Source organism: Staurois parvus, unplaced genomic scaffold (assembly GCF_062004578.1).
Source record: "Staurois parvus isolate SC_StPar_1 unplaced genomic scaffold, SC_StPar_1.0 ptg000813l, whole genome shotgun sequence".
Taxonomy (NCBI): domain Eukaryota; kingdom Metazoa; phylum Chordata; class Amphibia; order Anura; family Ranidae; genus Staurois; species Staurois parvus.
This window is the reverse complement of record NW_028318609.1, coordinates 2,561,733-2,588,529: the sequence shown is the minus strand read 5'-3', so window position 1 is coordinate 2,588,529 and position 26,797 is coordinate 2,561,733. Positions and strand designations below refer to the sequence as shown.

The 26,797-nt window shown below is 41.4% G+C and overlaps 1 protein-coding gene across 1 annotated transcript in view; it reads right to left on the bottom strand.

The window, feature by feature from the left end:
- The window catches only part of MYO15B (myosin XVB), a 205,917-nt gene that overhangs the window by 4,086 nt on the left and 175,034 nt on the right, over window positions 1–26,797 (bottom strand). The window contains exons 34-42 of the mRNA XM_089654889.1: window positions 24,306–24,424; window positions 22,768–22,862; window positions 22,576–22,653; window positions 19,150–19,246; window positions 18,889–19,037; window positions 12,760–12,884; window positions 11,443–11,576; window positions 5,651–5,784; window positions 2,060–2,200 (exon numbers count right to left, since the gene is read on the bottom strand). Of these exons, the coding sequence (XP_089511015.1) occupies window positions 2,060–2,200; window positions 5,651–5,784; window positions 11,443–11,576; window positions 12,760–12,884; window positions 18,889–19,037; window positions 19,150–19,246; window positions 22,576–22,653; window positions 22,768–22,862; window positions 24,306–24,424 (1,072 nt within the window). The remainder of the gene's footprint in view (window positions 1–2,059; window positions 2,201–5,650; window positions 5,785–11,442; window positions 11,577–12,759; window positions 12,885–18,888; window positions 19,038–19,149; window positions 19,247–22,575; window positions 22,654–22,767; window positions 22,863–24,305; window positions 24,425–26,797) is intronic.

Sequence of the window (26,797 nt, the reverse complement as noted above, 5' to 3'; positions counted from 1 at the left end):
TCATTTTGTAGCCCCGGAGATCCATGAGAAGCAGTAACCCTCACTTCATAAAATCACTTACCATGCTACCTTCTTATAATAAAAGTCCAATATTGTACAGCATATATTTTCTACACTTTTCTTAGATAAGTAATGCTCATTTTCATGACATTCTCCTGGTTAGATTTTCATTTATTATTGGGTGTCTTTAAGTTGCCATTGTGTTATTAACCTCTTGCGAAACACATACATGTGAAGGCAGGAAAGTGGGCCTGCGGTTGTGGGCTGAGAGTGCAGTCCACATAGAGAAACCAAGCTGTTATCGATAGCTCTAGGTATGGCTTCTAAGTGGCAGCCAGTGGGACAGGTTCATGACCATATGATCGTGTGACCACTGTGCGAGCCAATAAGAGTGATCACATGATAGAGGAGCCCACATCTCGGTATCAAAGCCCACTAACAGGTTTGTCATGAGGCAGGGTAAAGGTATGAAATGGACTTCTCTTTTGTGATGCAACAATGTTTATGTACAGTAGGGAAAATCATTATTGGATCCCCTGTAGATTTTGTAAGTTTGCACATGAAATTAATGGTCTATAATTTTAACACAGGGTAATTTTAAATGATAGAGACAGAATATCAACCAACAATCCAGAAAAAACATGATACAAATGTTATAAATTGAGTTGCAGTTCAGTGGGTAAAATACATATTTGGTCCCCTACCAACCAACAATAATTCTGTCTCCCACAGACTGGCTATGTGCTCATGTGGTACACAATTTAAGAAGGTTCTCCTAACGGCAACCCGTTATGTGTATAAAAGACACCTGTCCACAGAATCTCTTTCTTGGGCACTACCATAGGCAAGACCAAAGAGTTGTCAAAGGACAACAGGGACAAGATTGTACACCTGCACAAGGCTGAAATGGGCTACAAGACCACCAGCAAGAAGCTTTGTGAAAAGGAGACAACTGTTAGAGCAATTATTTGCAAATGGAAGAAATACAAAATAACCATCAATCGCCCTCGGTCTGGAGCTCCATGCAAGATTTTGCTTCGTGAGGTAAGGATGATCATGAGAAAAGTGAGGGATTAGCCCAGAATTTTACAGGAGGAGCTTGTGAACAATCTCAAGAAAGTTGGGTCCACAGTCCCCAAACAAACTATTGGTAACACAATACACCGCCATGGATTGAAATCCTGTATCGCCCGCAAGGTCCCCCTCCTCAAGAAGGCACATGTACAGGCCTGTGAATGATTCACAGAAGGATTGGGAGAAAGTGCTGTGGTCAGATGAGACCAAAATTGAGCTCTATGGCTGTAACTCGACTCGCTGTGTTTGGAGGAAGAAAGATGCTGACTATGACCCTAAGAACACCATCCCTATAGTCAAACACGGAGGTGGAAACATTATGCTTTCGGGCTGTTTCTATGCTAAAGGTACAGGCTGACGTTGCTGCATTGAGGGGCCAATGGACAAGCCATGTGATGAGAACCTTCTTCCCTAAACTAGAACACTGAACATGGGTCGTGGATGGGTCTTCTAGCATGACAATCACCCAAAACATACCACCAAGACAACAAAGGAGTAGCTCAAGAAGAAGCACATTAAAGTCATGGAGTGGCCTAGCCAGTCTCCAGACCTCAATCCTATAGAAAATTTATGGAGGGAGCTGAAACATTGAGTTGCCAAGCAACAGCCAAGAAATTTTAAGGATTTAGAGAAGATCTGTGAAGAGTGGACCAAAATCTCCCCTGAGATGTGTGCAAATCTGGTAACCAACTACATGAAACGTCTTACCTTTGTAGTTGCCAACAAGGGTTTCTCTGCCAAGTACGAAGTCTTGTTTTGCTTGGGGATTAAATACTTATTGTACTCACTGAACTGCAACTCAGTTTATAACATTTGTATCTTGTTTTTTTCTGGATTTTTGGTTGATATTCTGTCTCTATCACTTAAAATACACCTATGAAAAATATTATAGACCCTTAATTTTTTTGTAAGTGGGCAAACGCATCTGCAGGGGATCAAATCATTATATTCCCAACTGTATACAACCTACTGCACATGTGCTTACCTCCTGGAGCTCCACCCATAGTGTGCGTGGATTGGCTGCTGAGCCATAGTGCAACTCCACCCCTGGTAATGTGTTGCTATCCAGAGGACGCAGAGTGCGCATGCTCTGCACTTCATGTAAGCTGACAATGGTATGTGGTTTCTGTGAATACAAGAAATGTACCAGTTATAATTATTAGTTAGTGAAACAATCTTTAGCAAAGTAAGAATGAGGTAGTCTGAGTTAAAAAAGACAATCTTGTCTGTAAGATAGATACAACATTTTTCCTGTGCTAGTTCCAATTTAGACATGGCACAAAGAATATTATCAGAACACATACTGTAGGTCTATAGTATGTACTGTAAATGTCAGAACACTCCTTAGCAATACTCACAGTTACAACTTCTACAGTATACTTTGCCCTACAATTGCTCTAAAACCTCAATCTGCATTGTTCATTTTATTGGGGATGTTTTTTTCTGTCTCTTCTGGTTATGTGATATGTACCTGTCGTTTAACTGGCTGAAAAAAAGGTTAGGCCAGAACAAAGACAGTAGAAAGAGCTAAAAACATGTTTTGAAAAGATTGCATCTGTTCTATTAAGATAACATACCAAAACAGAATTTTTCATACATCAAAATCTCAAGCCCAAATCCTGACAACTTTTTTTTTTAATAGAATAGAGAAGAGCAAATACCACTGTCATTTTGTTTTATCAATGTTTCAATTTTTGCAATCGGTTGGAAAGATCCGACTTTTCACTCTGTCCTAAGTAAGGCTTATTCTCACATGCAGTGGCCCTTGCCTCCTATCTGAAAAGTGATCGGTAGTGGAGCACTTTTAAAGGGGCAGTTGATGGGCAGCTGGGAGGCGATATGTGGCTCCCTCACTGCCTGTTTTAACTCTCAAAAGGCAGCGCATCAGGGCAGTTGCACCATCATTCCAGTAACTGGAACTGCTTGCCAAATGTGACAGGGGGTTTAATTTTTGCAGCGGCCTGTGTACAGCCCTGAGTGGCTGCATGTCCTTGTTCAGGTGGATGGGTAAAGCACAGCCCAACCACCTGCTTTTATCACCCCTTGGTCCTGTATCTGAACAATCTCTAACTGGGACAAAAAGACTCAGACAGGAATAAAACATAGACGTTCTAGTCCTTTCCAACTCTGCAGAAGTGTTTGGTTGATGTTTGTGTCTCTAGTAGATCAATTTCATTTTATATTCTCTATGTGTCTCACTCTGTCCAAGATTTAAAAAAATCATAATGTCATGACTTGGGAATTTTAACAGAGTGGACAAATGTAAGAATTGGCCTCCAGCAAAAACATGTCAAAGTGATTAACAGAAGTAGGCAAAGAAAGATACAGGCAAATCTTGATTGGTTCCGACCCCCCTGCCACATCTGCCTTTTGATAACAGCCTTACCACTTGCCCTCCAGAAGATTTACCCCCCCCCCCCCTTCCTGCCCAGGTGATTTTTTTGAGATATGGAGCTGTGTTACTTTAACTGACAATTGCACAGTCATGCAACTCTGTACATAAATGACATTTTTGTCTTTTTTTCCCCACAAACAGAGCTTTCTTTTGGTGGTATTTGATCACCTCTTCGGTTTTTATTTTTTGTGCTATTAAGAAAAACCAACAATTTTGAAAAAAAAAACCTGATATTGCTTTTTTCTATAAAACATCCAGTAAAAAATTAAAAAAAAAAAATCTTGATAAATTTAGGCCAAAATGTATTCTGCTACATGTCTTTGCTAAAAAAAAAAAAAAAAATCTCAGTACGTGTAAATTAATTGGTTTATGTGAAAGTTATAGCGTCTACAAATGGTGGTATATATATATATTCTTAAATTTTTATTTATTTTTATTAATAATGGTGGTGATCAGTGGGACTGCGGCGGGCATTCTGATGCTGGGTGGGAACTAACTGCCACTGACATCCCCAGTGACACTAATACAATGATCAGTGCTAATAAAAAGCACTGACACTGTACTAATGACACTGGGCAGGAAGGGGTTAACATCTGGGGCGATCAAAGGGTTAACAGTGTGCTGTGCTGTGTTGTGTTTTACTATGTAAACATGCTGCTTTGTATTGCTCTGCTGTGCAGATAGATACAAAGCAGCCTGTTCGTGCTGACAGGGGAGAGATCTGTGTTGTTTTTTTTTCATACAGACCTCTCCCCTGTCAGACGATCACCGAGTCCTAGCTGAAAATCAGTGGCCAGGACCAGGTGATTGATCTGCCGAGGACCCAATAGCGGCACAGGAAGGGAGAGTGCGCCCCCTACCCAGAAATGCAAATTGTGTGTGTGTATATATGTATGTATATATGTATGTATATATATATATATGTGTGTGTGTGTGTGTGTGTGTGTGTGTGTGTGTGTGATTTTGCACAGCCCTGCCACTCTGTAGCAGAACTTCTGCTATAGGGCGGACTGGAAGTGGTTAAGGAGACTTGCAGTGAGTGGGCCAGATCTGATTTTCACAGGAAAAATCATGGTTTGTATATTTCACTGGATAGAAGACTTCACAATTTTAAAAAGGCAATATTCATGTTTACTTGACTTAAAGCGGTATTAAACCCCAAACCAAAAAATACAATATATTGCAGCTTACCAGTCATTAGATATAGTGACCACATTAGTTTTCTTTTTTTAGACATTTTTCCTCTGTGTTCTCTTGATGATCTGGCCAGTAACACACTTAGAGCTCCCCTACTCTGTATGAAGGAGCACAGGGACACCTTTGGACAGCAGCATTGTTAAGCTGGGGGAGGGGAGTCCTAAAGTACTAGCAGATTTAGATACACTAACAAATTGAAGCACAACTCTGGCTAATATTTTACTAAGCAGTTACAGTAACAACTTTATTTCCTTGTGGGATAAATGATTTGTCTTATCTCTGTAACTTATGTATTCTGTTAGAGAGCTTGTTCTTCTTAAAAACAACAGACTGGCTGGATCACCAGAAGAAAAAAACTCTAAAAAAAAAGAAAATGAATGCAGCCATTATATCTAAGAATTTGTAAGCTGCAATATAATAAATATTTGCTTTTGAGTTGAATACTGCTTTCAAGTCTATCTATAGGCCAAACTTTTTAAAGTATTGGATAAAGTAGGAAAGGATTAGCACCTCTGTCAGATTTGTATTAGTGTGTGTCCTCGATGGAGAGATTCACATTCTTTATTCTGGTTTGCCATAGGTACCGGCACTGACAGTGATAGCAAATCCAAAATTTGACACATAAACATCAAGTGAAGAGACATCTCCCAACAGGGAACCCTGTTCTGGTGACTACTAGGAGAGGAATTTCCTTCACTTTGGAGAGATCTTCCTTTTACCTTCTTTTGTGTCCTTCCTGGACAGAAAATTGAGGTAAATCTCCCTGATTGAACACACAACAAAAGCCAACCTGATGGGTTTTGGCTTTAGATAAGTTTATTCTTTTTTAACTAAATGCTTTAAAATAAGAAAAAAATATGTAGAAAACCAATATACACATGCACAGTTTTAGATGCCATATAAATGTTTGCTGCTTGATGAGTCAAGGCCCTTAGCGTGGAAATATCAATATAAATCTGTAATCACGCACTACTGGACACCTACCTGACTGTTGTTTTGGAGTATCATAAGTTTTTCATCATTCACTGCTACATAGCAAGGGGAGATCACATCAGGCTCACTGATCCTTTTTATGATAAATATACTGTATTCAAACAGCGGGAGAGCAGACACGGTTTCTAAAAAACAAAGCAGAGTAGTAAAATAGGGAGAAACTTGGTGATACTTTCAAAATGCTGTGATGGAAAGGCATTTGTACAAAATCACATCCTTTCTCACTGTACCCTTAAAGTGTTACTAAACCCCGGACCCTGCATTTACTATATCTGGTCTCCCACAGTACACAGAACATGGAAATGCAATTATTTTAGTAAATATAAACTGCTAAATACCTTTTCTCATCTGAAGTTAGAGCAGTCTTGTGGCTTCTATCAGTGTATAGCCAAGCACTAGCTAAAGCTTGTAGGAGGAGTTTTTGTTCTGCTCTAGGAGGATACAGAACCCCTGATCTCTGTCTGGACAGTGCTTATTGGCCCTGTACTGATCACATGCACTCTCCCAAGAAAGAAAAAAAACCTCTCTAGCAATGCACACCAAACTGAGCATGTGCAAAATGTCTACGGTTCTGTCTGTCTTATCAGGAGATAAGAGGTGGTTGCTTGAAAAAGGGGAGGAACAGAGAAGAAAGGATCAAATGGCCCTTTTACACAATGCAGAGGATTAACCCCTTAGGTTCCACAGTGAGTATAACAAGCATGCTTTACTGCACATACAGAATGATTTTTACTGTTGTGGGTTTAGTAATACTTTAAGGTGGCACTCCTACTACATTGTTTGATATTCAAAGCTGTATATGTCAAAAGGTGTTCCACATTGTAATCTTCTGTCATTTTTGAGTACCCATATTCTTAATATATTTTGTCATTATACTTCATGGTCTAGAGCAGCCTTTCTCAATCTTTTCAACATAGAAAAAACTTTCCGGTCTCAGGGAACCCCTGCTAAAAATTGTTATCTCTACACATCATGATACACTAGTGTGATGGTCATTGGGAAGAATACTCCTTACACTTGTCATTAGGAAGAATTACCACCTTACAAATAGCTAAAAAGATTAATGGTGTCAATTGGAACTTATCTGAGATGCAGAAATAGCTCTAGCTCTAGGAACCTCTAGAGGAACCCTGGTTGAGAACCCTAGTCTAGAGTCTCATTCCAGGGTAACTCTGAGGTCCTATCCAAAGGTTATCAGTCTGTGTTTATTGACCTGTATATCCGAAGTGTCAGCAGGCCAAAAATCATACCAGAGCAATGCATGCAACTAGACTCTCCATACAGGAGGCATCTTGAAGCTGTCACTATCAACAATATATTAAATAAATTTCACTTAGTGTGTTCAATACTTTTTCCCTATGTCATTCCATTTTATTACACATAACCTTATTTCTGAACTTATTTGTTTTGGTTTCTTCTTTCTGTATGTATGGATTGCATGGGTTGTTGCCAACATGTGGCAAAACTTTCATGTCATAAGCAACTTTAGAAATATAGATTTACCTAGAAAAATGGTGACGTGTTCAATACTTATTTTACCCACTGTATGTGTTCCCACATATAATACAATGAAAATCTGCAAACAGTGCCATGCCATTCCCTGAAGAAGTCACATGTTACGTAACGTGTAGGGTAGGCTGATGATGTCAAGCTGCACACCTGGAAGTTTGCGAGCCACCATCTTGTGAGTGACAAGAGAACTCGGGATCTTAAGGTAACAGAGGCTGTTTTACTGTAGTGCTCCAGATGGCCACTCTTTATGTGAGTGCAATATGTATTTTGTAATAAATATGAATGGATACATTTGTTACACTATGATGGCGTAATCTTTCTAAAATTTGGAGGCTATATTGTGTAAGAAGTAGGAGAATGGATCTGAATTCAATCACATTGGAGTGGAGGCTGGAGAGTGCAGGAGGCTACACCTACCCTGGTTGAAAAAGCACAATTTGACCTAAATATACAGGTCATATACAGGAGGTGAGGGCATGTACAGTATGGTTGTCAGTGGAGAAGGCACACACGTGGGTGATTATTAGCACGGCAACATTTGCACAGTTGATTACTACTGTACAGGAGGATCACCATACACAATAAGGACTACTACATATAATATTGTTTATAAAGACATAAGGATTTATTTCCATCTCCATTTGTTTGGGTATTGCTGAGTTTGCACAAACACTATTGTATGCACTATATATGGCATACAGCATCGCTGGTTTTTGCACACTTTTTATGATACTTTTAGTTCTAGCACATTGCATGGCACTGTTTGCAGTGTTCTTGCTCCAGTCCAGTTTATTAACTATATGTACCCCCAGATACTTGTCTCCATCTGAGGAGTGGATGTAGTAGAGTTACAAGGGTCACTGGTGCCTTCCTCCTTTTCAAATTCATAACCAACCTTCTCTAGTCTTCTCTAAGACTCCGTTCACACTAGGTTTTTTTTTTTAAATTGCGGATGGAATTGCCACGATTCGAAAACACGCTGTAAAAGTGTTACACCGCACGACCGTGTTTTCAGGTGCCATTCATTACAATAACAGCAGAAAATGCAGGGCCTTTTTGCCCCGATCATGAGCAAAACAAAATCGCGGGATGCACAACACCCAAGAAAGGTTCCGAAACCTTCTTCCACAACACTGGAAACTTTCAGAGACTCAGGCTCAGGTTACGACCCATTTAAAGACCTGTGTGAATGACCTACGAGCATGCTGATCAGCATTGATACCACAAGTAGTGATTCATAGTTTATTAATTCACATATTCCTGGGAATGAGTGATGCCACTGTGTGGGTGGAGCCCCACACCGCCGTGCTGTTTGTTTAAATGGGTGGTGTGTGGAGAAGAACCCCCACCTGCTGTCACAGTGGGGTGAGGGGTAGGATGCTGCATAGTAACATGTCACATAAGACACCCTAAATATGGGTGTAACATGTTACTAAAGGTGAACTTGTCCTTTAAAGGAAACCTGTGCTGAGACGAAAAAAAACAAAAGCTGCCATTGTTGATCTGCCTGGCAGTCGGTCCTGATCCTCTGGCTTCAGCACATTCTGGGTCACTAATCTGGAACATGCCTGCAGTCAGAGCAAAGTAAGAGCTTCATATTTGCATATTTTTGGCAGGTCTCAAAAGTACTGCAGTTGCTAGATTGTCAGGACAGCCAGGCAACAAGAATTTTCAGAAAGAGATGCTTGCACAGAGGAGGAACAACATTGGGGCAGGCTACAAGGTGAATGATCATTGTGATAGCCAACCACCGACAGCTTGGAGTACATCCAGCACAAGCACTAGAACATATACATGAAGCTCCCAAGATTGAAGCCCACTTCTTGGACGCTGCATGTGTGTGTTACATGGTCATAAAGTGGTTAAAGGGCAAAGGGTAGACCTGTTACCTAATGGGTAAAAAAATTTTTTTTTTAAACAACCCTTTACCCCACCCCCCCCCCCCCCCCCCCCCACTAGATACGTGCGCACTGAAAATGTTAGTTTTGTTTCAAATGGATTAGTTCATTGAATAATTAGTTTACTTATATTCAATATGTTGAACGGATTCGTTTTCAGAATTTGTTTTGTATCTTCAGCATACGTGTCATATATTCGTTAGCCCGGGTAGATTCGAAAAATTATACAGTTTTTCCAGAAGATTGCTATATATTTGATATATTAAATCAGAAGGATTCAAAATTTTCGGATGCTGGTCCAACCCACCAAGAGAAACAGCATGAGCTGATTGGATAAGATCAACTGCCATTATGTGCATCTGAATTAACGAATGGAACAAAATTTGGATCCATTAACTATCTAAATCCAAATTGTCAAAAAAATTTATTAATTTCCCCATGCGCCTGAACTACTATCGCATCATGTGACATCATCTGAATGAAACAAATGCATTTGTTAATTTTGTTATAACTTTTTTTCAGATTCGTTGCCATTCGTTTGTGTCCAATTGGAGATTCAGATACAACCAAATCTCAAAAAAGTCCAAAAAAAGACTCAGAACGAAACAAATTGCACGTCTACCCCCTACACAGATGTTAACCACCCCCCTTAATGCTCTATACTTACCTAAATCTTGGACTTTTTCCTGTGGCTTTGTTTATATCCTTCGCTGACTCCTTGATCTGATGTCTACGCATACACATTTTGGCCCCATAGACTCCTTTGGGGTTGGTAAATGCTTATAACCCTTACCCATTAAAGTAAATCTGTAAAAGAAAAATATGGACTACCATTGCTGACCTTCTCAAAATGCTTGCTGCTTGCCCTTAATGCTCTAGGGGTGGGCAAACTTTTTGACTTGAGGGCCGCAATGGGTTCATATATTGGACCCGGGGGCCGGACCAAGAGTAGATGAATGATGTGTATGTGTCATCCATAGTAAGTATAGTAATATTCCCCCATAGTAAGCATAGTAATTAATCCCCCATATAGTAATTCATCCCCCATAGTAATTCATCCCCCATAGTAATTAATCCCCCATATAGTAATTCATCCTCCATAGTAATTAATCCCCCATATAGTTATTCATCCCCCATAGTAATTCATCCCCCATAGTAATTAATCCCCCATATAGTAATTCATCCCCCATAGTAATTAATCCCCCATAAGCCAAGTCCCCCCTGTGTCAATTCACTTACCTTTGCTCCGCACGTTCCTCTCGCCGTGTTCCCGCGCCGTTCCAGTCTTCAGGGCGGACTGTGAGAGGAGCCTAGCTCCCCTCACGTTCGCCACGCTGCCCCGCCTACACACATCCTGACAGTATCACGCTCCACGGGCCGGATTAAAAGGTCCGCCAGGCCGTATACGACCCGCGGGCCGTAGTTTGCCCATTGCTGCTCTAGAGTCACAAAATCAGAATAAGCATGTAGCAAAGCATGTAGCAATTAGCACCTCAGAGAAAAGACAGCTATCTACATACATAAGATCAGAATCTGCTAAACCATAAAAATCCTTGGTTCCATCCTGTCCTGTGTCAACATATTCCCCAGGTATGTTTCCAGTACATTGTCCATTCCATACAGCAAAACTTTCAAGCTCTTTTGAATATTATCCAATCCATACTAGACTGGGAGGTGAACATATTTTCTAAATACAATCTGGGAACACCCTATTTACCACTTTTAACCATACCCAAAAAAAAACATGCTTCCATTTCAATCAATATCTAAAGCTGAACTCTAAGTATGATTTTATTGCATAGCTACTCTACATTGGTACAGTATGGAGCCGCAGTTGCAGTTCTTCATAGTAAGCACAGAGGGTCACCCACGTGGCACATGGAACGCGTTGTGTATTTTTTAATAAATACAAGTCTTTCTCTGATTTGACGAGGTGGAGATCGTGATGTCACCACCCAACCTCCTGAACTCCTAGCATGGTTCATCCCCGTGACACTTGTTACTCTTGGGGTTGCAGGGATGATGCAGATAACATGCTACATAGGTCTGATAATCTACATCGGTCAGCCTGAACCCAGAACTGCTGACATTCTGCAGGACTCACTGTTTACAAACAGGAGACTACCTGGATAAAACTCATTATCATGTTAGAGTGCAGCTCCTGGGGACCCCACTTTAAAATGGGGACACTTTCTATCTAGGGATAGCCTCCTGAAAGCTGGGACAGTCCCTGGAAGCTGGGAACATCTGGTAATTCTATGCTAGATGTCCCTAATTTACACACACACACACTTATTTAGCAGTACCTCATCAAACTAAAAAGTCAGCACATCATAAGAATACAATACATCAGTGACAAAAATCTATCCTTACCTAAAAAGCGGAGCTTGGCCTGCTGGACATTCAAGTTACTCAATGACCTCAGTTCCTGCAGAAGGTATTGCTGCACACCTTGTAGGTTCAAGCGATTCTGCACAGCGCTGGGAATGTAACTCAGAAGCTCCTGTCTGCAGAATATGAACAAAACTGATTTAAAAAAATCCACATGAGGATGGGATGGGCGCTAAAATTAAAGGAGAACACAAGTTCAGGCTGCAAACCTAAGCACCCTCAGTAGGCTTGCTGCAAGCAACCCTGGACCTGTAGGTGGAAAGTAAGCTAGGGACACCCATGTAAAACAGGACTGTTCATCACCGTGTCTAGAATAAGACAGATTGTGACTGTACAGTGGTAAAGCAATGTATAGGCTCAGGGTAAGAGGCAATGCCTCAAGTATTTACAAAATCCTCCAACTGTTTTTCAGGAATAGGATGTTGCAGATCGCATTCTTACTGGGCTCCCCAGTCGCATGGCAGAGCCCAGTAAAGGCGGCAGCGGGAGGGGGGACCCGATTGTGCAGCCTGTAAAAGTAATCCAGTGGCTCTTCAGGACCGAAATATAACCCTTCCAATCCAAGGAAGTTTGGGTACGTCCCATGGATGGGAAGTGGTTAAACCCCTTCCATAGATAGACCAAAAGAAAATAATGGAAATCAGTAGCCTCTCCAAATGAGGTAGCTCCTGGTGCTTGGGCCAACCGTCCAACTCGCTAACTGAGCCTTCAGTTGCAGGGCAAGTGCTGAGGATTGCTGATTTTTACCAGAGTTTTGCCTCAGGGATGGGATGTCACTTTCAGACTATCCCTGCAATGCCCGGTCCTGTGGGGTAAGGCTAAGGAAGACCATGCTGGATAGCTGCAATTAGAGGTGAGAACTCGCAGCAATGTATAGAAGAGTGTTCATTTAAGAAAAATAAAAGTCAAAGATTAAACAAGTGCTAGCAAAAGAAATTGGTTATTCTTTATCACAGCAAAGCTGAAGAAAAGACATCCATCCTCCTAGTACACTACCAAAACACTGTTGGTAGTAGGAAAGGTTATCCTGGGCTGGCCTACATCTTTTTTGCTTGTCGGTGTGCAATCCTCTTGTAGGTGGCAGTACAACCCGATGGATAAAGACAAATGGACTGTGTCCTTCAATGGACAAGAAAGAAAAAAAGGTTTTGGCTACCTCCACTGCAACTCTGAAAATGTATGGCCAAAATAGTGCAAAAGTGTATATGGGTTTATATTAATGCAGCAGTTATCCAGAAAATCGCCATCAAAATACCCAAACTGCATACTTTAAGGACATACGTTTTGGATTTTACTCACTTGTCTGGAGGAGAATTCATCCCCTTTACTTTATGAAGAATGGCAGCCACTGTCCCTGTGAACATTTCCAGTTTATCTTGTGGGCTCAGTAACAAAGCTTTTCCTTCCATGTATTCCAGTCTCACCTAGAGGAAAAATACATGTTTAACTATTGCACTAATATAAGTAGTAGCTAAACTTTAGTTTTTAATCCTATTGATTTGATATAGTGACCTGCTTTGTGCATTTTATCATTTGCTAACCATGTAAACAATCACTGGCCTCTAGAGCTGCCCAGCAAAGCATGATCACAGAAAATAGATTATTAGGAGGTCACATAAACACCCACAGAATTACTTAAATTCTATATTTTTTTTTTTCCGGATAGGATTTTATTTTCTATAAAATCTACAGGCAAAGTGATGTAAAAATTAGTTTTATCTTTTATTTTAACCAGTGTTAGTTTTACACAAAGTAGATCTACTGTAAATAAAAAGTATATATTTTATTCTATATTTTGTCCTATTTAAAAGCAGACTAAACGATGTTACCGGTAAAAAGCATGGCATGTTATTTGCAAATGAAAAAAGGACAAACACTTATTTTCAATTTGTGTTTTTTATGCAACACCAACACATAACTAATCAAACTTAAAAAAAAATTAAATGGTAAAATAGCTATTTTTCTGCTTTTTTTGTAAGGGCAGAATTGTAGGGAGGTGTTAATTAGAGCTGATAAGGGTCAATAAGGGGTTAAATAGGAATACAGGTAAATAGCAAAAAATTTTATTTACTTTTTTTTTTTACTTAAAATTTTTCTTTAATTGATGTATAGTAAATACAATGTTACACTGTGTTACTCAATTCCACTTGCAGACTGTCTGTGTCATTTTACACAAAGCAGCTGAATCTTGACAGCCAATACTGCAACATATAGCAATTCCCGAATGTCATTTTGACAGCTAATAATTGCTGGCAGTAGTGAGAAGGGAGCGGAGACATGGGAAGAAGAGCAGTAGAAGATACTCTAGAAACTTTATATATAACTTTTTATATATAAATATATACAGTGATGAAAATAAGTATTTGATCCCCCTGCAGGTTTTGTAAGTTTGCCTACTTACAAGAAAATGAAGGGTCTATAATTTTTATCATAGGTGTATTTTAAACGATAGAGACGGAATATCAACCAAAAATAAAAACAAAATACAGGATACACATGTTATAAATTGGGTTGCAGTTCAATGAATATAATAATAAAAAAGAGTATTTGATCCCCTACCAACCAACAATAATTCTGGCTCCCACAAACTGGCTATGTGCTCATGTGGTACACAGATTAGTTCTGGCAATTTAAAAAGGTGCTCCTAACTCGTTATGTGTATAAAAGACACCATTCCACAGAATCTCTTTCATTCAAACCTCACCACCATGGGCAGGACCAAAGAGCTCTCAAAGGACGTCAGCAACAAGACTGCAGATCTGCACAAGGCTGGAATGGGCTACAAGACCATCAGCAAGAAGCTTGGTGAGAAGGACACAGCTGCTGTAACGATTATTCGTAAATGGAAGAAATACAAAATAACCATCAATCACCCTCAGTCTAGAGCTCCATGCAAAATTTCACCTCATGGGGTAAAGATGATCATAGGAATTTGTCCAGGGATCAGCCCAGAACTACACAAGAGGAGCTTGTGAATGATCTCAAGGCAGCTGGGACCACAGTGACCAAACAAACCATTGGTAACACAATACGCTGCCATGGATTGAAATCCTGTAATACCCACAAGGTCCTCCTTCTCAAGAAGGCACATGTACAGACCCGTTTGACGTTTGCCAATGAACATCTAAATGATTCAGAGAAGGATTGGGAGAAAGTGCTGTGGTCAAATGAGACCAGAATTGAGCTCTTTGGCATTAACTATACTCGCTGTATTTGGAGGAAAAAAATGCTGACTATGACCCTAAGAACACCATCCCTACAGTCAAGCATAGAGGTGGAAACATTATGCTTTGGGGCTGTTTCTCTGCTAAAGGTACAGGCTGACTTTTCCACATTGAGGAGCCAATGAATGGGGCCATGTATTGTAAAATCTTGGATGAGAACCTTCTTCCCTCAGTCAGAACACCAAAGATGGGTTGTGGTTGGGTCCAGCATGACAATGACTCAAAACATACCACCAAAGCAACAAAGGAGTGGCTCAAGAAGATGCACATTAAGATCATGGAGTGGCCTAGCCAGTCTCCAGACCTTAATCCTATAGAAAATTTATGAAAGGAGTTGAAACTTCAAGTTGCCATGTGACAGCTGAGAATCCTTAAGGATTAGAGAAGATATATAAAGAAGAGTGGACCAAAATCCCTCCTGAGATGTGTGCAAACCTGGTAACCAACTACAAGAAATGTCTTACCTCTGTGCTTGCCAACAAGGGTTTCTCCGCCAAGTACCAAATCATGTTTTGCTTGGGAATCAAATACTTACATTACTCACTGAACTGCAACTCAATTTATAACATTTGTATCATGTGTTTTTCTGGATTTTTGGTTGATATTCTGTCTCTCTCATTTAAAATACACCTATGATAAAAATTATAAACCCCTCATTTCTTTGCAAGTGGGCAAACTTTGCAAAATCTGCAGGGGATCAAATAATTATTTTCCCCAATATACACTTCTGAACAAAATTAAGGAACATTTTGAAAACACAGCAGATCTCAATGGGGAAAAATATCATGCTGGATATCTATACTGATATGGACTGGGTAATGTGTTAGGACCGTAAAGATGCCCCATTGTTTGATGGAAATGAAAATTATCAACCTATAGAGGACTGAATTCAAAGACACTCTGAAAATCAAAGTGAAGAAATGATGCAGAAGACTAGTCCATTTTGCTGAAATTTCATTGCAGCAACTCAAAATGGTACTCAGTAGTTTGTATGGCCCCCACATGCTTGTATGCATGCCTGACAACGTCGGGACATGCTCCTACTGAAACGAAAGATGATGTCCTGGGGTATTTCTTCCTAGATTTGGACCAGTGAATCACTGAGCTCCTGGACAGTCTGAGGTGCAACCTGGAGATGTCAGATGGACCAAAACATGATATCCCAGAGGTGCTCTATTGGATTTAGGTCAGGCGAGCGTAGGGGCCATTCAGTGGTATCAATTCCTTCATCCTCCAGGAACTGCCTGCATGCTCTCGCTACATGAGACTGGGCATTGATGTGCACCAGGAGGAACCCAGGACCTACTGCACCAGCATAGGGTCTGACAGTGGGTCCAAGGATTTCATCTCGATACTTAATGGCAGTCAGGGTGCCATTGTCTAGCCCAGCAATGGGCAAACTACGGCCCGGCGGACCTTTTAATCCGTCCCGCGGAGCGTGATACTGTCAGGATGGCTGTCAGGATGTGTGTAGGCGGGGCAGCGTGACGAATGTGAGGGGAGCTAGGCTCCTCTCACAGTCCGCCCTGAAGACCGGAACGGCGCGGGAACATGGTGAGAGGAACGCGCGGAGCAAAGGTAAGTAAATTTATTTACTATGGGGGGATGAATTACTATAGGGGGGATGAATTACTATAGGGGGGATGAATTACTATATGGGGGGTTAATTACTATATGGGGGATTAATTACTATGGGGGATGAATTACTATATGGGGGATTAATTACTATATGGGGGATTAATTACTATGCTTACTATGGGGGAATATTACTATACTTACTATGGATGACACATACACATCATTCATCTACTCTTGGTCCGGCCCCCGGGTCCAATATATGAACCCATTGCGGCCCTCAAGTCAAAAAGTTTGCCCACCCCTGGTCTAGCCTGTAGAGGTCTGTACATCCCTTCTTGGATACTGGCAGCATAACGTTTTCCAGACCCTTTCACGTCTGTCACATGTGCTCAGGGTGAACCTGCTCTCATCTGTGAAAAGCACAGGGCACAAGTGGCGGAACCGCCAATTCTGGTGTTCAATGGCAAATGCCAGTCAAGCTCTATGGTGCCAGGCAGTGAGCAAAGGGCCCACTAGAGGATGTTAAGCCCTCAGTCTGTTTCTGATTGTTTCTGATTCACAACAGTGGCCTGCTGAAGGTCATTTTGTAGGGTTCTGGCACTGCTCATCTTGTTCCTCCTTGCGTAAAGGAGCAGATACCGGTCCTGCTGATTGGTTAAGGACCTTTTACGGCACCGTTCAGCTCTCTTAGAGTAACTGCCTGTCTCCTGGAATCTCCTCCATGCTCTTGAGACTGTGCTGGGAGACACAGCAAACCTTTTGGCAATGGAACTTATTCATGTGTCATCCTGGAGGAGTTAGACTGCCTGTGCAACCTCTGTAGGGTCCAGATATAGCCTCATGCTACCAGCAGTGACACTGACCCTAGCCAAATGCAAATCTAGTGAAAAAAACAGTCAGAAAAGATGAGTAGGGAAAAAAATGTCACTGGCCGCCACATGTACAACCATTCCTGTTTTGGGGGTCGTCTCATTGTTACCCATCTAGTGCACTTGTTAATTTCATTAACACCAAAGTAGCTGAAAATAATTAACAACCCCCCTCTGCTACTTAACTGATGGCTATATATATATATGCCAAATCTTTTTCTCTTTTTTTTTTTTGCTGTCAGTTTCCTATTGAGATAGTTTTCTTTCATTCCTGTTCTGTAGACACATCAGGAACTGAAATAAAATCTCTCAAGTGTACAGGAAATTTTACTTCCTAGGCAATTGTTACTGCAGCAAGTGTCCCAACTGGAAGATTTCCCTTCACTTTCATTATGGTGAAAATGATCATTGGGACAAATAAAAAGGGAACACAACAATAAAACTTAAGATTGGTTCATAGCCAAATTCACTTTATCCAAAACAAAAAAATGGCTTGACCTACACTTAAAAGGATTTATTTATAAGATATTAATGCCTGTATGGTCACCTCCATCTCATGGCCAGAAAATTATACTGCATTTTGGCCATGAGATGGAGCTAATGATACAGGCATTATTCTCGGAGAAAAAATACTTAACATTTTGCTCAACATGCACAAATACTTCTGGCATTAGCCCTGGTTCACACTGATGCAGTGCGGAATTCGCAGTGTTTTCAGTGTGAATTCAACACCGCATCAGCATCGCACCCGTTCATGCAAACCGCTGCAGTTGTGTATGTTAAGTTGGTAACACCCCAAAATTGGTCCGTGAAACGTGGTGCAATGCGCAGAACTGGATCGCATAGGTGTGAATACCTATGCGATCTGATTCTAGTGCGGACCCAAAAAAGGGTCCTGCACATTTTTGGTGCGATTAGAGCCATACAAAATGTATGGCTCCAATCGCACCGCACACAAATTGCATGTGATTTGCACTGGAATGCGGTGCGGTTCCTGTGCGAATTACATGCAATATAATGCACCGCACATATGTGAACCCAGACTTAAAGTGGAAGTAAATTCCCACTGGACACCTGAACCTACAGGTAAACTTATAATAAAGGTTACCTGTAGGTACAAGGAATATCTCCTAAACACTTAGAAGATATTTAGTGCCCCTGTCACCTGCACATGCTCTCTGAAGGAACAGAACACCCAAGCCATTTCTTCAGAGCGCTGGGCTGCAGCGCAGCATGCGCAGGAATGACGTCATCGTGGCTTAGTCAATCAAATGGCCAGAGCCCATGAACCCAGAAGGAAGACCAGTGAAGATGAAAGCCCTATTAGTGGTGACAGTGGGCTTTGTTGTAAAGCAGGTCTTTCATAATGTGCTAGTATACAATGCATACTAGCACACTAAGACATTATTTATTTTGCAGGGTTTTTTTTTCTTTTTGGTGGTTTACTACCACTTTAATGCAGTGAACATTTCATAAATAGAATCCTAAGTGTTTTTGGCTGATCGGAAAAAGCAAGGGTCACTCACCTCTGATGAATGAAAACAACCAGCTGTTGACTGACTAAATGAGGGTCTTTACTGCATTGCTTATATTGAGAGCAGCAAATAATGTACCTACAACCCAAATGTACAGTAGACACTTCCACTGTAAAATTACTTTAATGAGGTTCTCTTCTTCAGGCATACACTCTGAATGTTATATGTAAATTACTTCAGAATTTTCAATAAAATTAGAAAAAAAAAACAAGTCTTTGGTACCTGGCTGAAATGCACTTGAACATAGAGTTCACTACGTCCCTTCAGTGTTGCTTTCCATGTGACTCTTTTGAACTCCAAGGTCACAGAATTGTCCTGGAGCAGGAAATCATGAATATAATCCCTGACACGCAGAGGCCGCACCATCTCACCTGTCAGAAGTAGGATTGGTCACATTTACTTTCGAGTTTCTTCTACTAAATGACAGAATAGAAAAGTAGATAGATACATATGCCTGAACACTAAACAACCACATAATGTTACCTTTGTTCTTGTTGGCAAATATGGCGAATTCTTCCACCTCATTTGGATCCGACACCATCAGCTTCTCACAGATCTCGGGGACCAGATCGGCTGCCACCTGGTGGAAGGACAGACCATTTTATCATCTACCCATGCAAACCAAGATAATACACTTCTCAGCAGGTAATCCTATGTAAATCTGAAATTTTATTCAAACTGTATAAAAGTACTGACAGTCAGTTGTTCAAGTCAGGTTAACACTCTCTTCTCCCCCTCTTCTTGTGCTCCTGTACTGAGTGTACACTTGAGACTAGAAGGCTGGGTGGGCTGGGGAATTTACAATAAAAAGAGTGATTGAAAATTAAAGCAATTTTAAGAAATTCACACAGCGCCTGCAGCTGCGGAAGTCTGACAGGACTTCTCTTAAAGCCCACTTATTGAGTAACAGGGATATGCAAAAATTTGAATGTCCATAAACTGACAACTTACAGAGGTGCTGGGTGAGGAGGGTGGTGTGTTACAGAGGTGCTGGGTGAGGAGGGTGGTGTGTTACAGAGGTCCTGGGTGAGGAGGGTGGTGTGTTACAGAGGTGATGGGTGAGGAGGGTGGTGTGTTACAGAGGTGATGGGTGAGGAGGGTGGTGTGTTATAGAGGTGATGGGTGAGGAGTGTGTTGTGTTACAGAGGTGCTGGGTGAGGAGGGTGGTGTGTTACAGAGGTCCTGGGTGAGGAAGGTGGTGTGTTACAGAGGTGATGGGTGAGGAGGGTGGTGTGTTACAGAGGTCCTGGGTGAGGTGGGTGGTGTGTTACAGAGGTGATGGGTGAGGAGGGTGGTGTGTTACAGAGGTGATGGGTGAGGAGGGTGGTGTGTTATAGAGGTGATGGGTGAGGAGTGTGTTGTGTTACAGAGGTGCTGGGTGAGGAGGGTGGTGTGTTACAGAGGTGCTGGTTGAGGAGGGTGGTGTGTTACAGAGGTGCTGGGTGAGGAGGGTGGTGTGTTACAGCGGTGATGGGTGAGGAGGGTGGTGTGTTACAGAGGCGCTGGGTGAGGAGGGTGGTGTGTTACAGCGGCGATGGGTGAGGATGGTGGTGTGTTACAGCGGCGATGGGTGAGGATGGTGGTGAATTACAGAGGTGCTGGGTGAGGAGGGTGGTGTGTTACAGTGGTGCTGGGTGAGGAGTATGCTGTGTTACAGTGGTACTGGGTGAAGAGGGTGGTGTGTTACAGAGGTGATGGGTGAGAAGGGTGGTGTGTTACAGAGGTGCTGGGTGAGGAGTGTGTTGTGTTACAGAGGTGCTGGGTGAGGAGTATTCTGTGTTACAGAGGTGCTGGGTGAGGAGGGTGGTGTGTTACAGAGGTGATGGGTGAGGAGGGTGGTGTGTTACAGAGGTGCTGGGTGAGGAGGGTGGTGTGTTACAGAGGTGCTGGGTGAGGAGTATGCTGTGTTACAGAGGTGCTGGGTGAGGAGGTTGGTGTGTTACAGAGGTGCTGGGTGAGGAGGGTGGTGTGTTACAGAGGTGCTGAGTGAAGAGGGTGGTGTGTTACAGAGGTGCTGGGTGAGTAGGGTGTTGTGTTACAGAGGTGCTGGGTGAGGAGCTTGTGATGTTATAGCAGTGCTGGGTGAGAAGGGTGTTAAGGACACTGCTAGCAGACACCAGAATATACATACAATATGTATACTGTACATATACCTTGCTCTCTACTACCTTTTTCACCTCTTTCCATGCTCACCTCCGGGACTTCTCCGGAACCTCTCCTATCCTCTGGAACTCCCTACCCCAGTATTTCCGGTCAGTACCCACCCTGTCCACCTTGAGGCGGTCTTTGAAAATTCACTTATTCAGAGAATCCTACCCCACCTCCACCTAAGAACTGTACTTGAGTCATTTCCATCAGATCATCCCCTGCAACTATCCCCTTTTTTGCCACCTCCCACTTCCTGCAGATTATAAGCTCCTTTAAGCAGGGCCCTCCTATACCTTCTGTATTGAACTGTATTGTAATTGTCTACCTTTATATTGTAAAGTGCTGTGAAAACTGTTGGCGCTATATAAATCCTGTATAATAAGAATAATAATATACCCAAGACAGCTATGGAAACTTTGCTTGTCACTTCCTTTAATCTTTCTGGAGACCTGGTCTTGTCATTCACCATCACTCTTCAACCTTTAAGGGTCCCAGCATGCCGGCAGAATATGTCAATAATTTCAGAATAGACTTTACTTTATAATCACAAATATCCACTGCTCATTTAAAGTGGCGCCCCCCCCCCCCCCATCTAAAATATTTAAAAGGTTATTTATCTTGTTCCAGTGGCTGCAGGGGAGTTGGCTGCCATTTTAGGCCTTCTTCCCCACAACCAGTGTTGGAACCTCTGGCACCTTGTGGGTAGTCACAGTTTGCTGATGTTACTTAATCACTGCTATATGTTGGGTTACCATTGCTTATTCCTTCCTAATTTTGTGTGCATTTCTGTGCTGGGTATTATTGGTGATAAGTTTATTGAACTTTGTTGTCATGGTCAGTGGTCAGGCTCGAAGACCAGTAGCTATAGCAGTAGAGAGACCAACAGGAAATGTACACAGGCAGATTACCCTGGCGGATGGCCAGAACGAGACCAGGGAAGCATCAGAAGACAAGCATCATCCAATGGCTCCCTTATGTGAGCAGCACTACATTTGTGGGCTTGTCAGGGATGCCCTCAGCTGCCAGCGTGTATCCTCCATCAGTCTCCACATGTATATGTCAGTTTAATTCTGTTCTCCCCTTATACAAATTAACATATGCAGACAGAGACCAGCTCTGTTTGAAAAAAAAATAGGGTTGTGGACTTCCTCTCCTGACCCTATAGCGGACGCTCCTTGTAATCTTATAAATAAATTGCCGCACTCAAATGTAACAACTAAGGAAATCATATAAGTGATAATATATATAAATCCAAACGTGAATATAGTCCCAGTATGTTGAACCATGCAGTAGATCACCACGTGTCTTCAATATGATTAGTGCTCCACCACCAGAAAATGGTAGGACTCTTACCAGAACATATGGACCCTTATAAAAGAGTCACAAACACATGAGAATATATCCATCAAATCCCTCAGAATTGGAGGAAGTTAGATCATGGTACTGGATGGAAATATCACTTTCAATTCCTCTCCATTCTTAATCTTCATGATTATACCTCTCAGTGTGATAATGCAGAGTAAGACAAAGGGGCGATCATCACATATCTAGGGGGGGTCATTCCTTCTCTGGATGGCTATAAAAAGCAGTGGTGATGGTTGCACATAGTTTCCACATCCCAGATAACGTCATATTGGTCCTAAGAATTAATTTTGCTATAATGGTGCAGTGTGTTGCATGGACTGCAAGTAATATACAACATCTCTCTGAGCTTTCCAGGGTCTAGTACAATATATTTTTCTAGTTTCTATTGATACTCACAGAAAAGGTCTTGAGTTTGGTAGTATATTCAACTCCGCCTGGCAAAACTATAATAACACGTCGAGACACCCGTCCATTCTTTAGAAGGAAGAAAAATATTAATGAGCTTATCCTACCAAACATAATATTTATTTTATCTCACACTTCTAGCCCAAACTCTGTTCAGCATCCTTCCTAAATATTCTCAGTTACCAGCAGAGCTTCCACTTCATTCCGCGGAGGTAGGTGCCGGCGGCCATGATACAGAACAGTATGGCGCAAGTGTTCTTGGCAGTTCCGAGAGATTTCTAAACATAATAAAAAAAAGAGTATCAATAAAAAAGTCTGCTAAACAAACATTTGGAATTCATGAAAGCTATAAAGGTCTGCTCCACCTAAAGCCAGCCATACATAGATCGAAATTTGGCCAGTTCAGCAGGGACTGGCCGAATTTCAAACCACATATTGGGACAGTGTCTACCTACTGATCGAATTCTGTACACCCAGCCTGTCATATAAATGCAGCTTGATCAGCACCGCTGGCTAGAGTTGGCAGCGCTGATCAGTGCATTCAACGAAAAAAAAACGAATCAAGTATGAGCTGCTTAAGACTGATATAGCAACCAGACTCTGGAGTCCTGGACAGTCTCCTGTCTCTACTCAAATAATAAAGGGCAATTATCTGTTTATCTAACCTATCAGAACCACTTGTCTACAATGCTGTTTTTCAATCCAACATAAGAATGGTATACTGCTGGTCATGTGATAAGGGATGTCCGTGGTCTCCCAGGCTTTTGTAACCAACAAGTTTCAACACTTCCAGGAAGTGTCGAGAGCTGTCCTCTTCCTCCACCTGTATGTTCCTAGTGGTTTAACTCTTTTTTTTTTTTTTTGGCCAGTAGGAACATGCTTATATTGAACTTTAGGTTTACTCATGACCATTGAAAGGTAGGGGAGGTATAGTAAGTCTGTATGAAAGATAAGAAGAATGCTCTTACTGATTTATAGGGTTAAGTGTTCCCTCCTTATTTAAACTTGCTTGGCAGACCATGCCAAAGGGTAGAAGTGAATAGAACTCTTCTTATTGTTCTTCTTCATTTGGATGACTATCAAGGCCAATGAGACAACTTAAATGCTGTTTCTCATGAAAAAGTTTTTACTTCTCTCTTACTAGCTTTGATATCAAACCTAGTTTTAACTAACTATGGTAGTAAAATGCAAATCATGTGGCAATGATGTGGCCTGCGGATACTAGAAGGATTTCTAACATAGCAAGCCATGTCAGCATGTGCACAGTAGCAGCCATTCACATGAGGGTGTTTATGTAAAAGGGTATTGGCCAAACAACCTTGAAAATGAGCTATCATGCAGAATTCAGTGTGGTAATGTTTAGGGTCTTTGTCAATGGGCTTAGGGTTTCTGTAGATGGGCAAATGCAGCTTGATTTTTGATGCATACCACTTGGATTTGACATCAGTTTGAGACATTTCTGAGATCATTTAGAATTCATTGTCAGGTGCATTTTACTTGCAGTTTATCTCCTAAGCTGCAGCAACCAGCTTCAAGCTGTCCTTGCATTCCCATAGACTTGTATGTGTTTAGAGCCAGGATGAGTTACATTGTCTGTATATTAGAATGTGTTGTCAACAGTGAGAAGAATAAAACTCTACAGGAATGATATTACTGGTAGCTGTAAAACCCATGTGCTTTCACAGTTTGTTAGATGATGTGATAGTCAATAACTGACATACCTTGATAGTCACCAACAGTGTCCTGAAGGTACTTGGTAACACATGGCAGCAGAATGGGGGTAGGCGAGAAATATCCAGTCAGCAGGCTCAGCACAATCCAGCCACGGTTGCAGCTCTCCCTGTCAAATTAGAATCAAAAGGATACATTAGTAATACATATGAAAAGCCCCTTCCTTTTCTGAATGAACACAGTGAGTGATCAGTACCTCACTATGTTCATTCATAACTGAAGCATAGTAAAACAGTGGGTTGAAAAAAAAAAAGAAACTCAATATCCCCATCCACACATTTGATGTGGATGGGGGATTCCTCCCACTGAGCAATTGTATTCTGATAGTGGGAAGACTTCCCCCATCAGAAGACAGTGCTGTTGGCTATAGTTTGTGGTGCTGATTGAGCAACAAAAAAATTGACAGGGCGATTGTACAGAAGTCAATTGGTAGATTGACTTTTGTACAACCTCCTTGCTGATACATAGATCAATATTTGGCTAGTCCCTGTTGAGCCAGCCAAATTTCAATCCATTTACGGCTGGCTTAAAGCCCACCCTGTGACCATTTTACACTCAATTCTCCTGGACTCAACTGTTGCTCCTGCTTCTGTGTCCGTTGCTGCAGAATACCCAGTTTCTAGGTATGGGAGAGTATATGATCTCCACCCATGATGCATACCTCTCAATTTTGAACTTGACAAAGGACAATTTTGAATAGGCAGAATGTGGCACACATAGTGTGCCACAGCCAAAAGTGAGTGTAGCCATTGAAACATGGCCATGGCCCTATGCATGTGGTTTCCAGTTATTCCTGCAGCTGCTTTGATAAGAATCCCAACTGGCACTGGAATATTTATCATAAACAGAAACACATCCAAAGAGGTATTATTCATTAATAAAATTATGTATGTATAATGTATTTATCCAGCTAGCTACAACTTTTAGTACAGTTTATTTATAGTGCAGCATCCTAACAGCTTTTGCAGAGAATACAGAGATAAACACTAAAATAATGTACAACATAGTGTCCATCGTGAGGGGTCAGCAGTTCATAACACACCAAAAGCAGGGGTCATGAGTGTGTAACACACAGGCCAGGCAAGTCTAACAATAAACCCAAAAATAGTGCTAGAGAAAGATCTTTCTGGGCAGCTTGCAAGTACATCTAGCATACAAACCTCTAAAGTGCAAATACTTAACATTTGCAGAGCCAATAACAAAGAAATATATTCATTACACAGGACTGAAAAGCTGTTTGATTATTTTTATCTAATTTCCATGTATTTTGGTGTGCTGAAAACAAATAAAATATTGAAAAAACTCCTAGACATCATGGTTTGCCACAAAATGCAATATTGTCTTCAAATTTATCAAATTTTTTTAATTTTTGGTATTTTTTTTACATTATGGGTTTTTAACCCAATTTAAAGTCCAAATTACTATTAATTAATTCACATAAGTGCATTTACGATTTAAAATGTCAAAAAAACCATTAAATAATTCCACGAAAACCTTATAGCACTATAAATCTGATGGTCGGCAATATATACATAAGCTAAGCAAGTTTTAGGGAAAAAAAATTCTATTTCCTCATTTCCCTAGTTCTCTTCTGACCCTTTGTTGTTATTTGCAGGTAAACAATCTCTGCCCCTCCCCCCCTGCAAAGGGGGTGAATACAAGTGCTGCTCTGAGTGACATGTCTGACTACTGGGATACTCAGAAGCATGCTGTATGTGTAAGCCTTAGCCCTGAGTCTGTGCTTCTAATGGTAGAAGGGGTTTCTTTCCTGAAGAATCCAGTGGGAGGGAGACACAGGGCAGATAGCAGCAGCTCTGGTCAGTGCAGGGGGGCGTGGCCAACACTGTGACATCTTGTGTACAGACACAGAGCTGCTCTCTCCTGCAGTCCACACTTGTGCACGAATCATCATCAGGTTCTTGGTTCTAGGCCGTTCACACTTTTTCATCACAGTTCGTGTTAGCTCGTCATTCTTCAACCGTTATGTTATGGCTCCCAGAAAGTGTATTAATTCGCCAGACAGTTTCTGTTTCATCTGTGGTGAATATACAGTGTTGAAGCAACAGCAGAATATTACAGACTTTGTGAAAAAAGTATACTTTGCATACTTTGGACTAAAAATTGGAGACAAAGATAAAGTTTGGGCGCCTCATAAAGTGTGCAAACGGTGTATTGAAGACCTCCGAAACTGGTTCAAGGGTAAGAAAAAATCTTTCCGTTATGGGTTTCCTATGGTATGGCAAGAGCAAAAGAACCATAGTGACGACTGTTACTTTTGTTCATGCAATGTGAAAGGGTTTAATTCCAAATGGAAGCATTCCATTTCATCCCCCAATCTTCACTCAGCAATTCGTCCCATCCCCCATGGCACAGATATACCAGTACCCAAGCCCCCTGCTACCTTGGAAGAGATACCTAGCTCCGATGAAGGTGAAGTCATACCTGAACCAGATGATGAATCAAGTTCTGACTTTGAAGATGA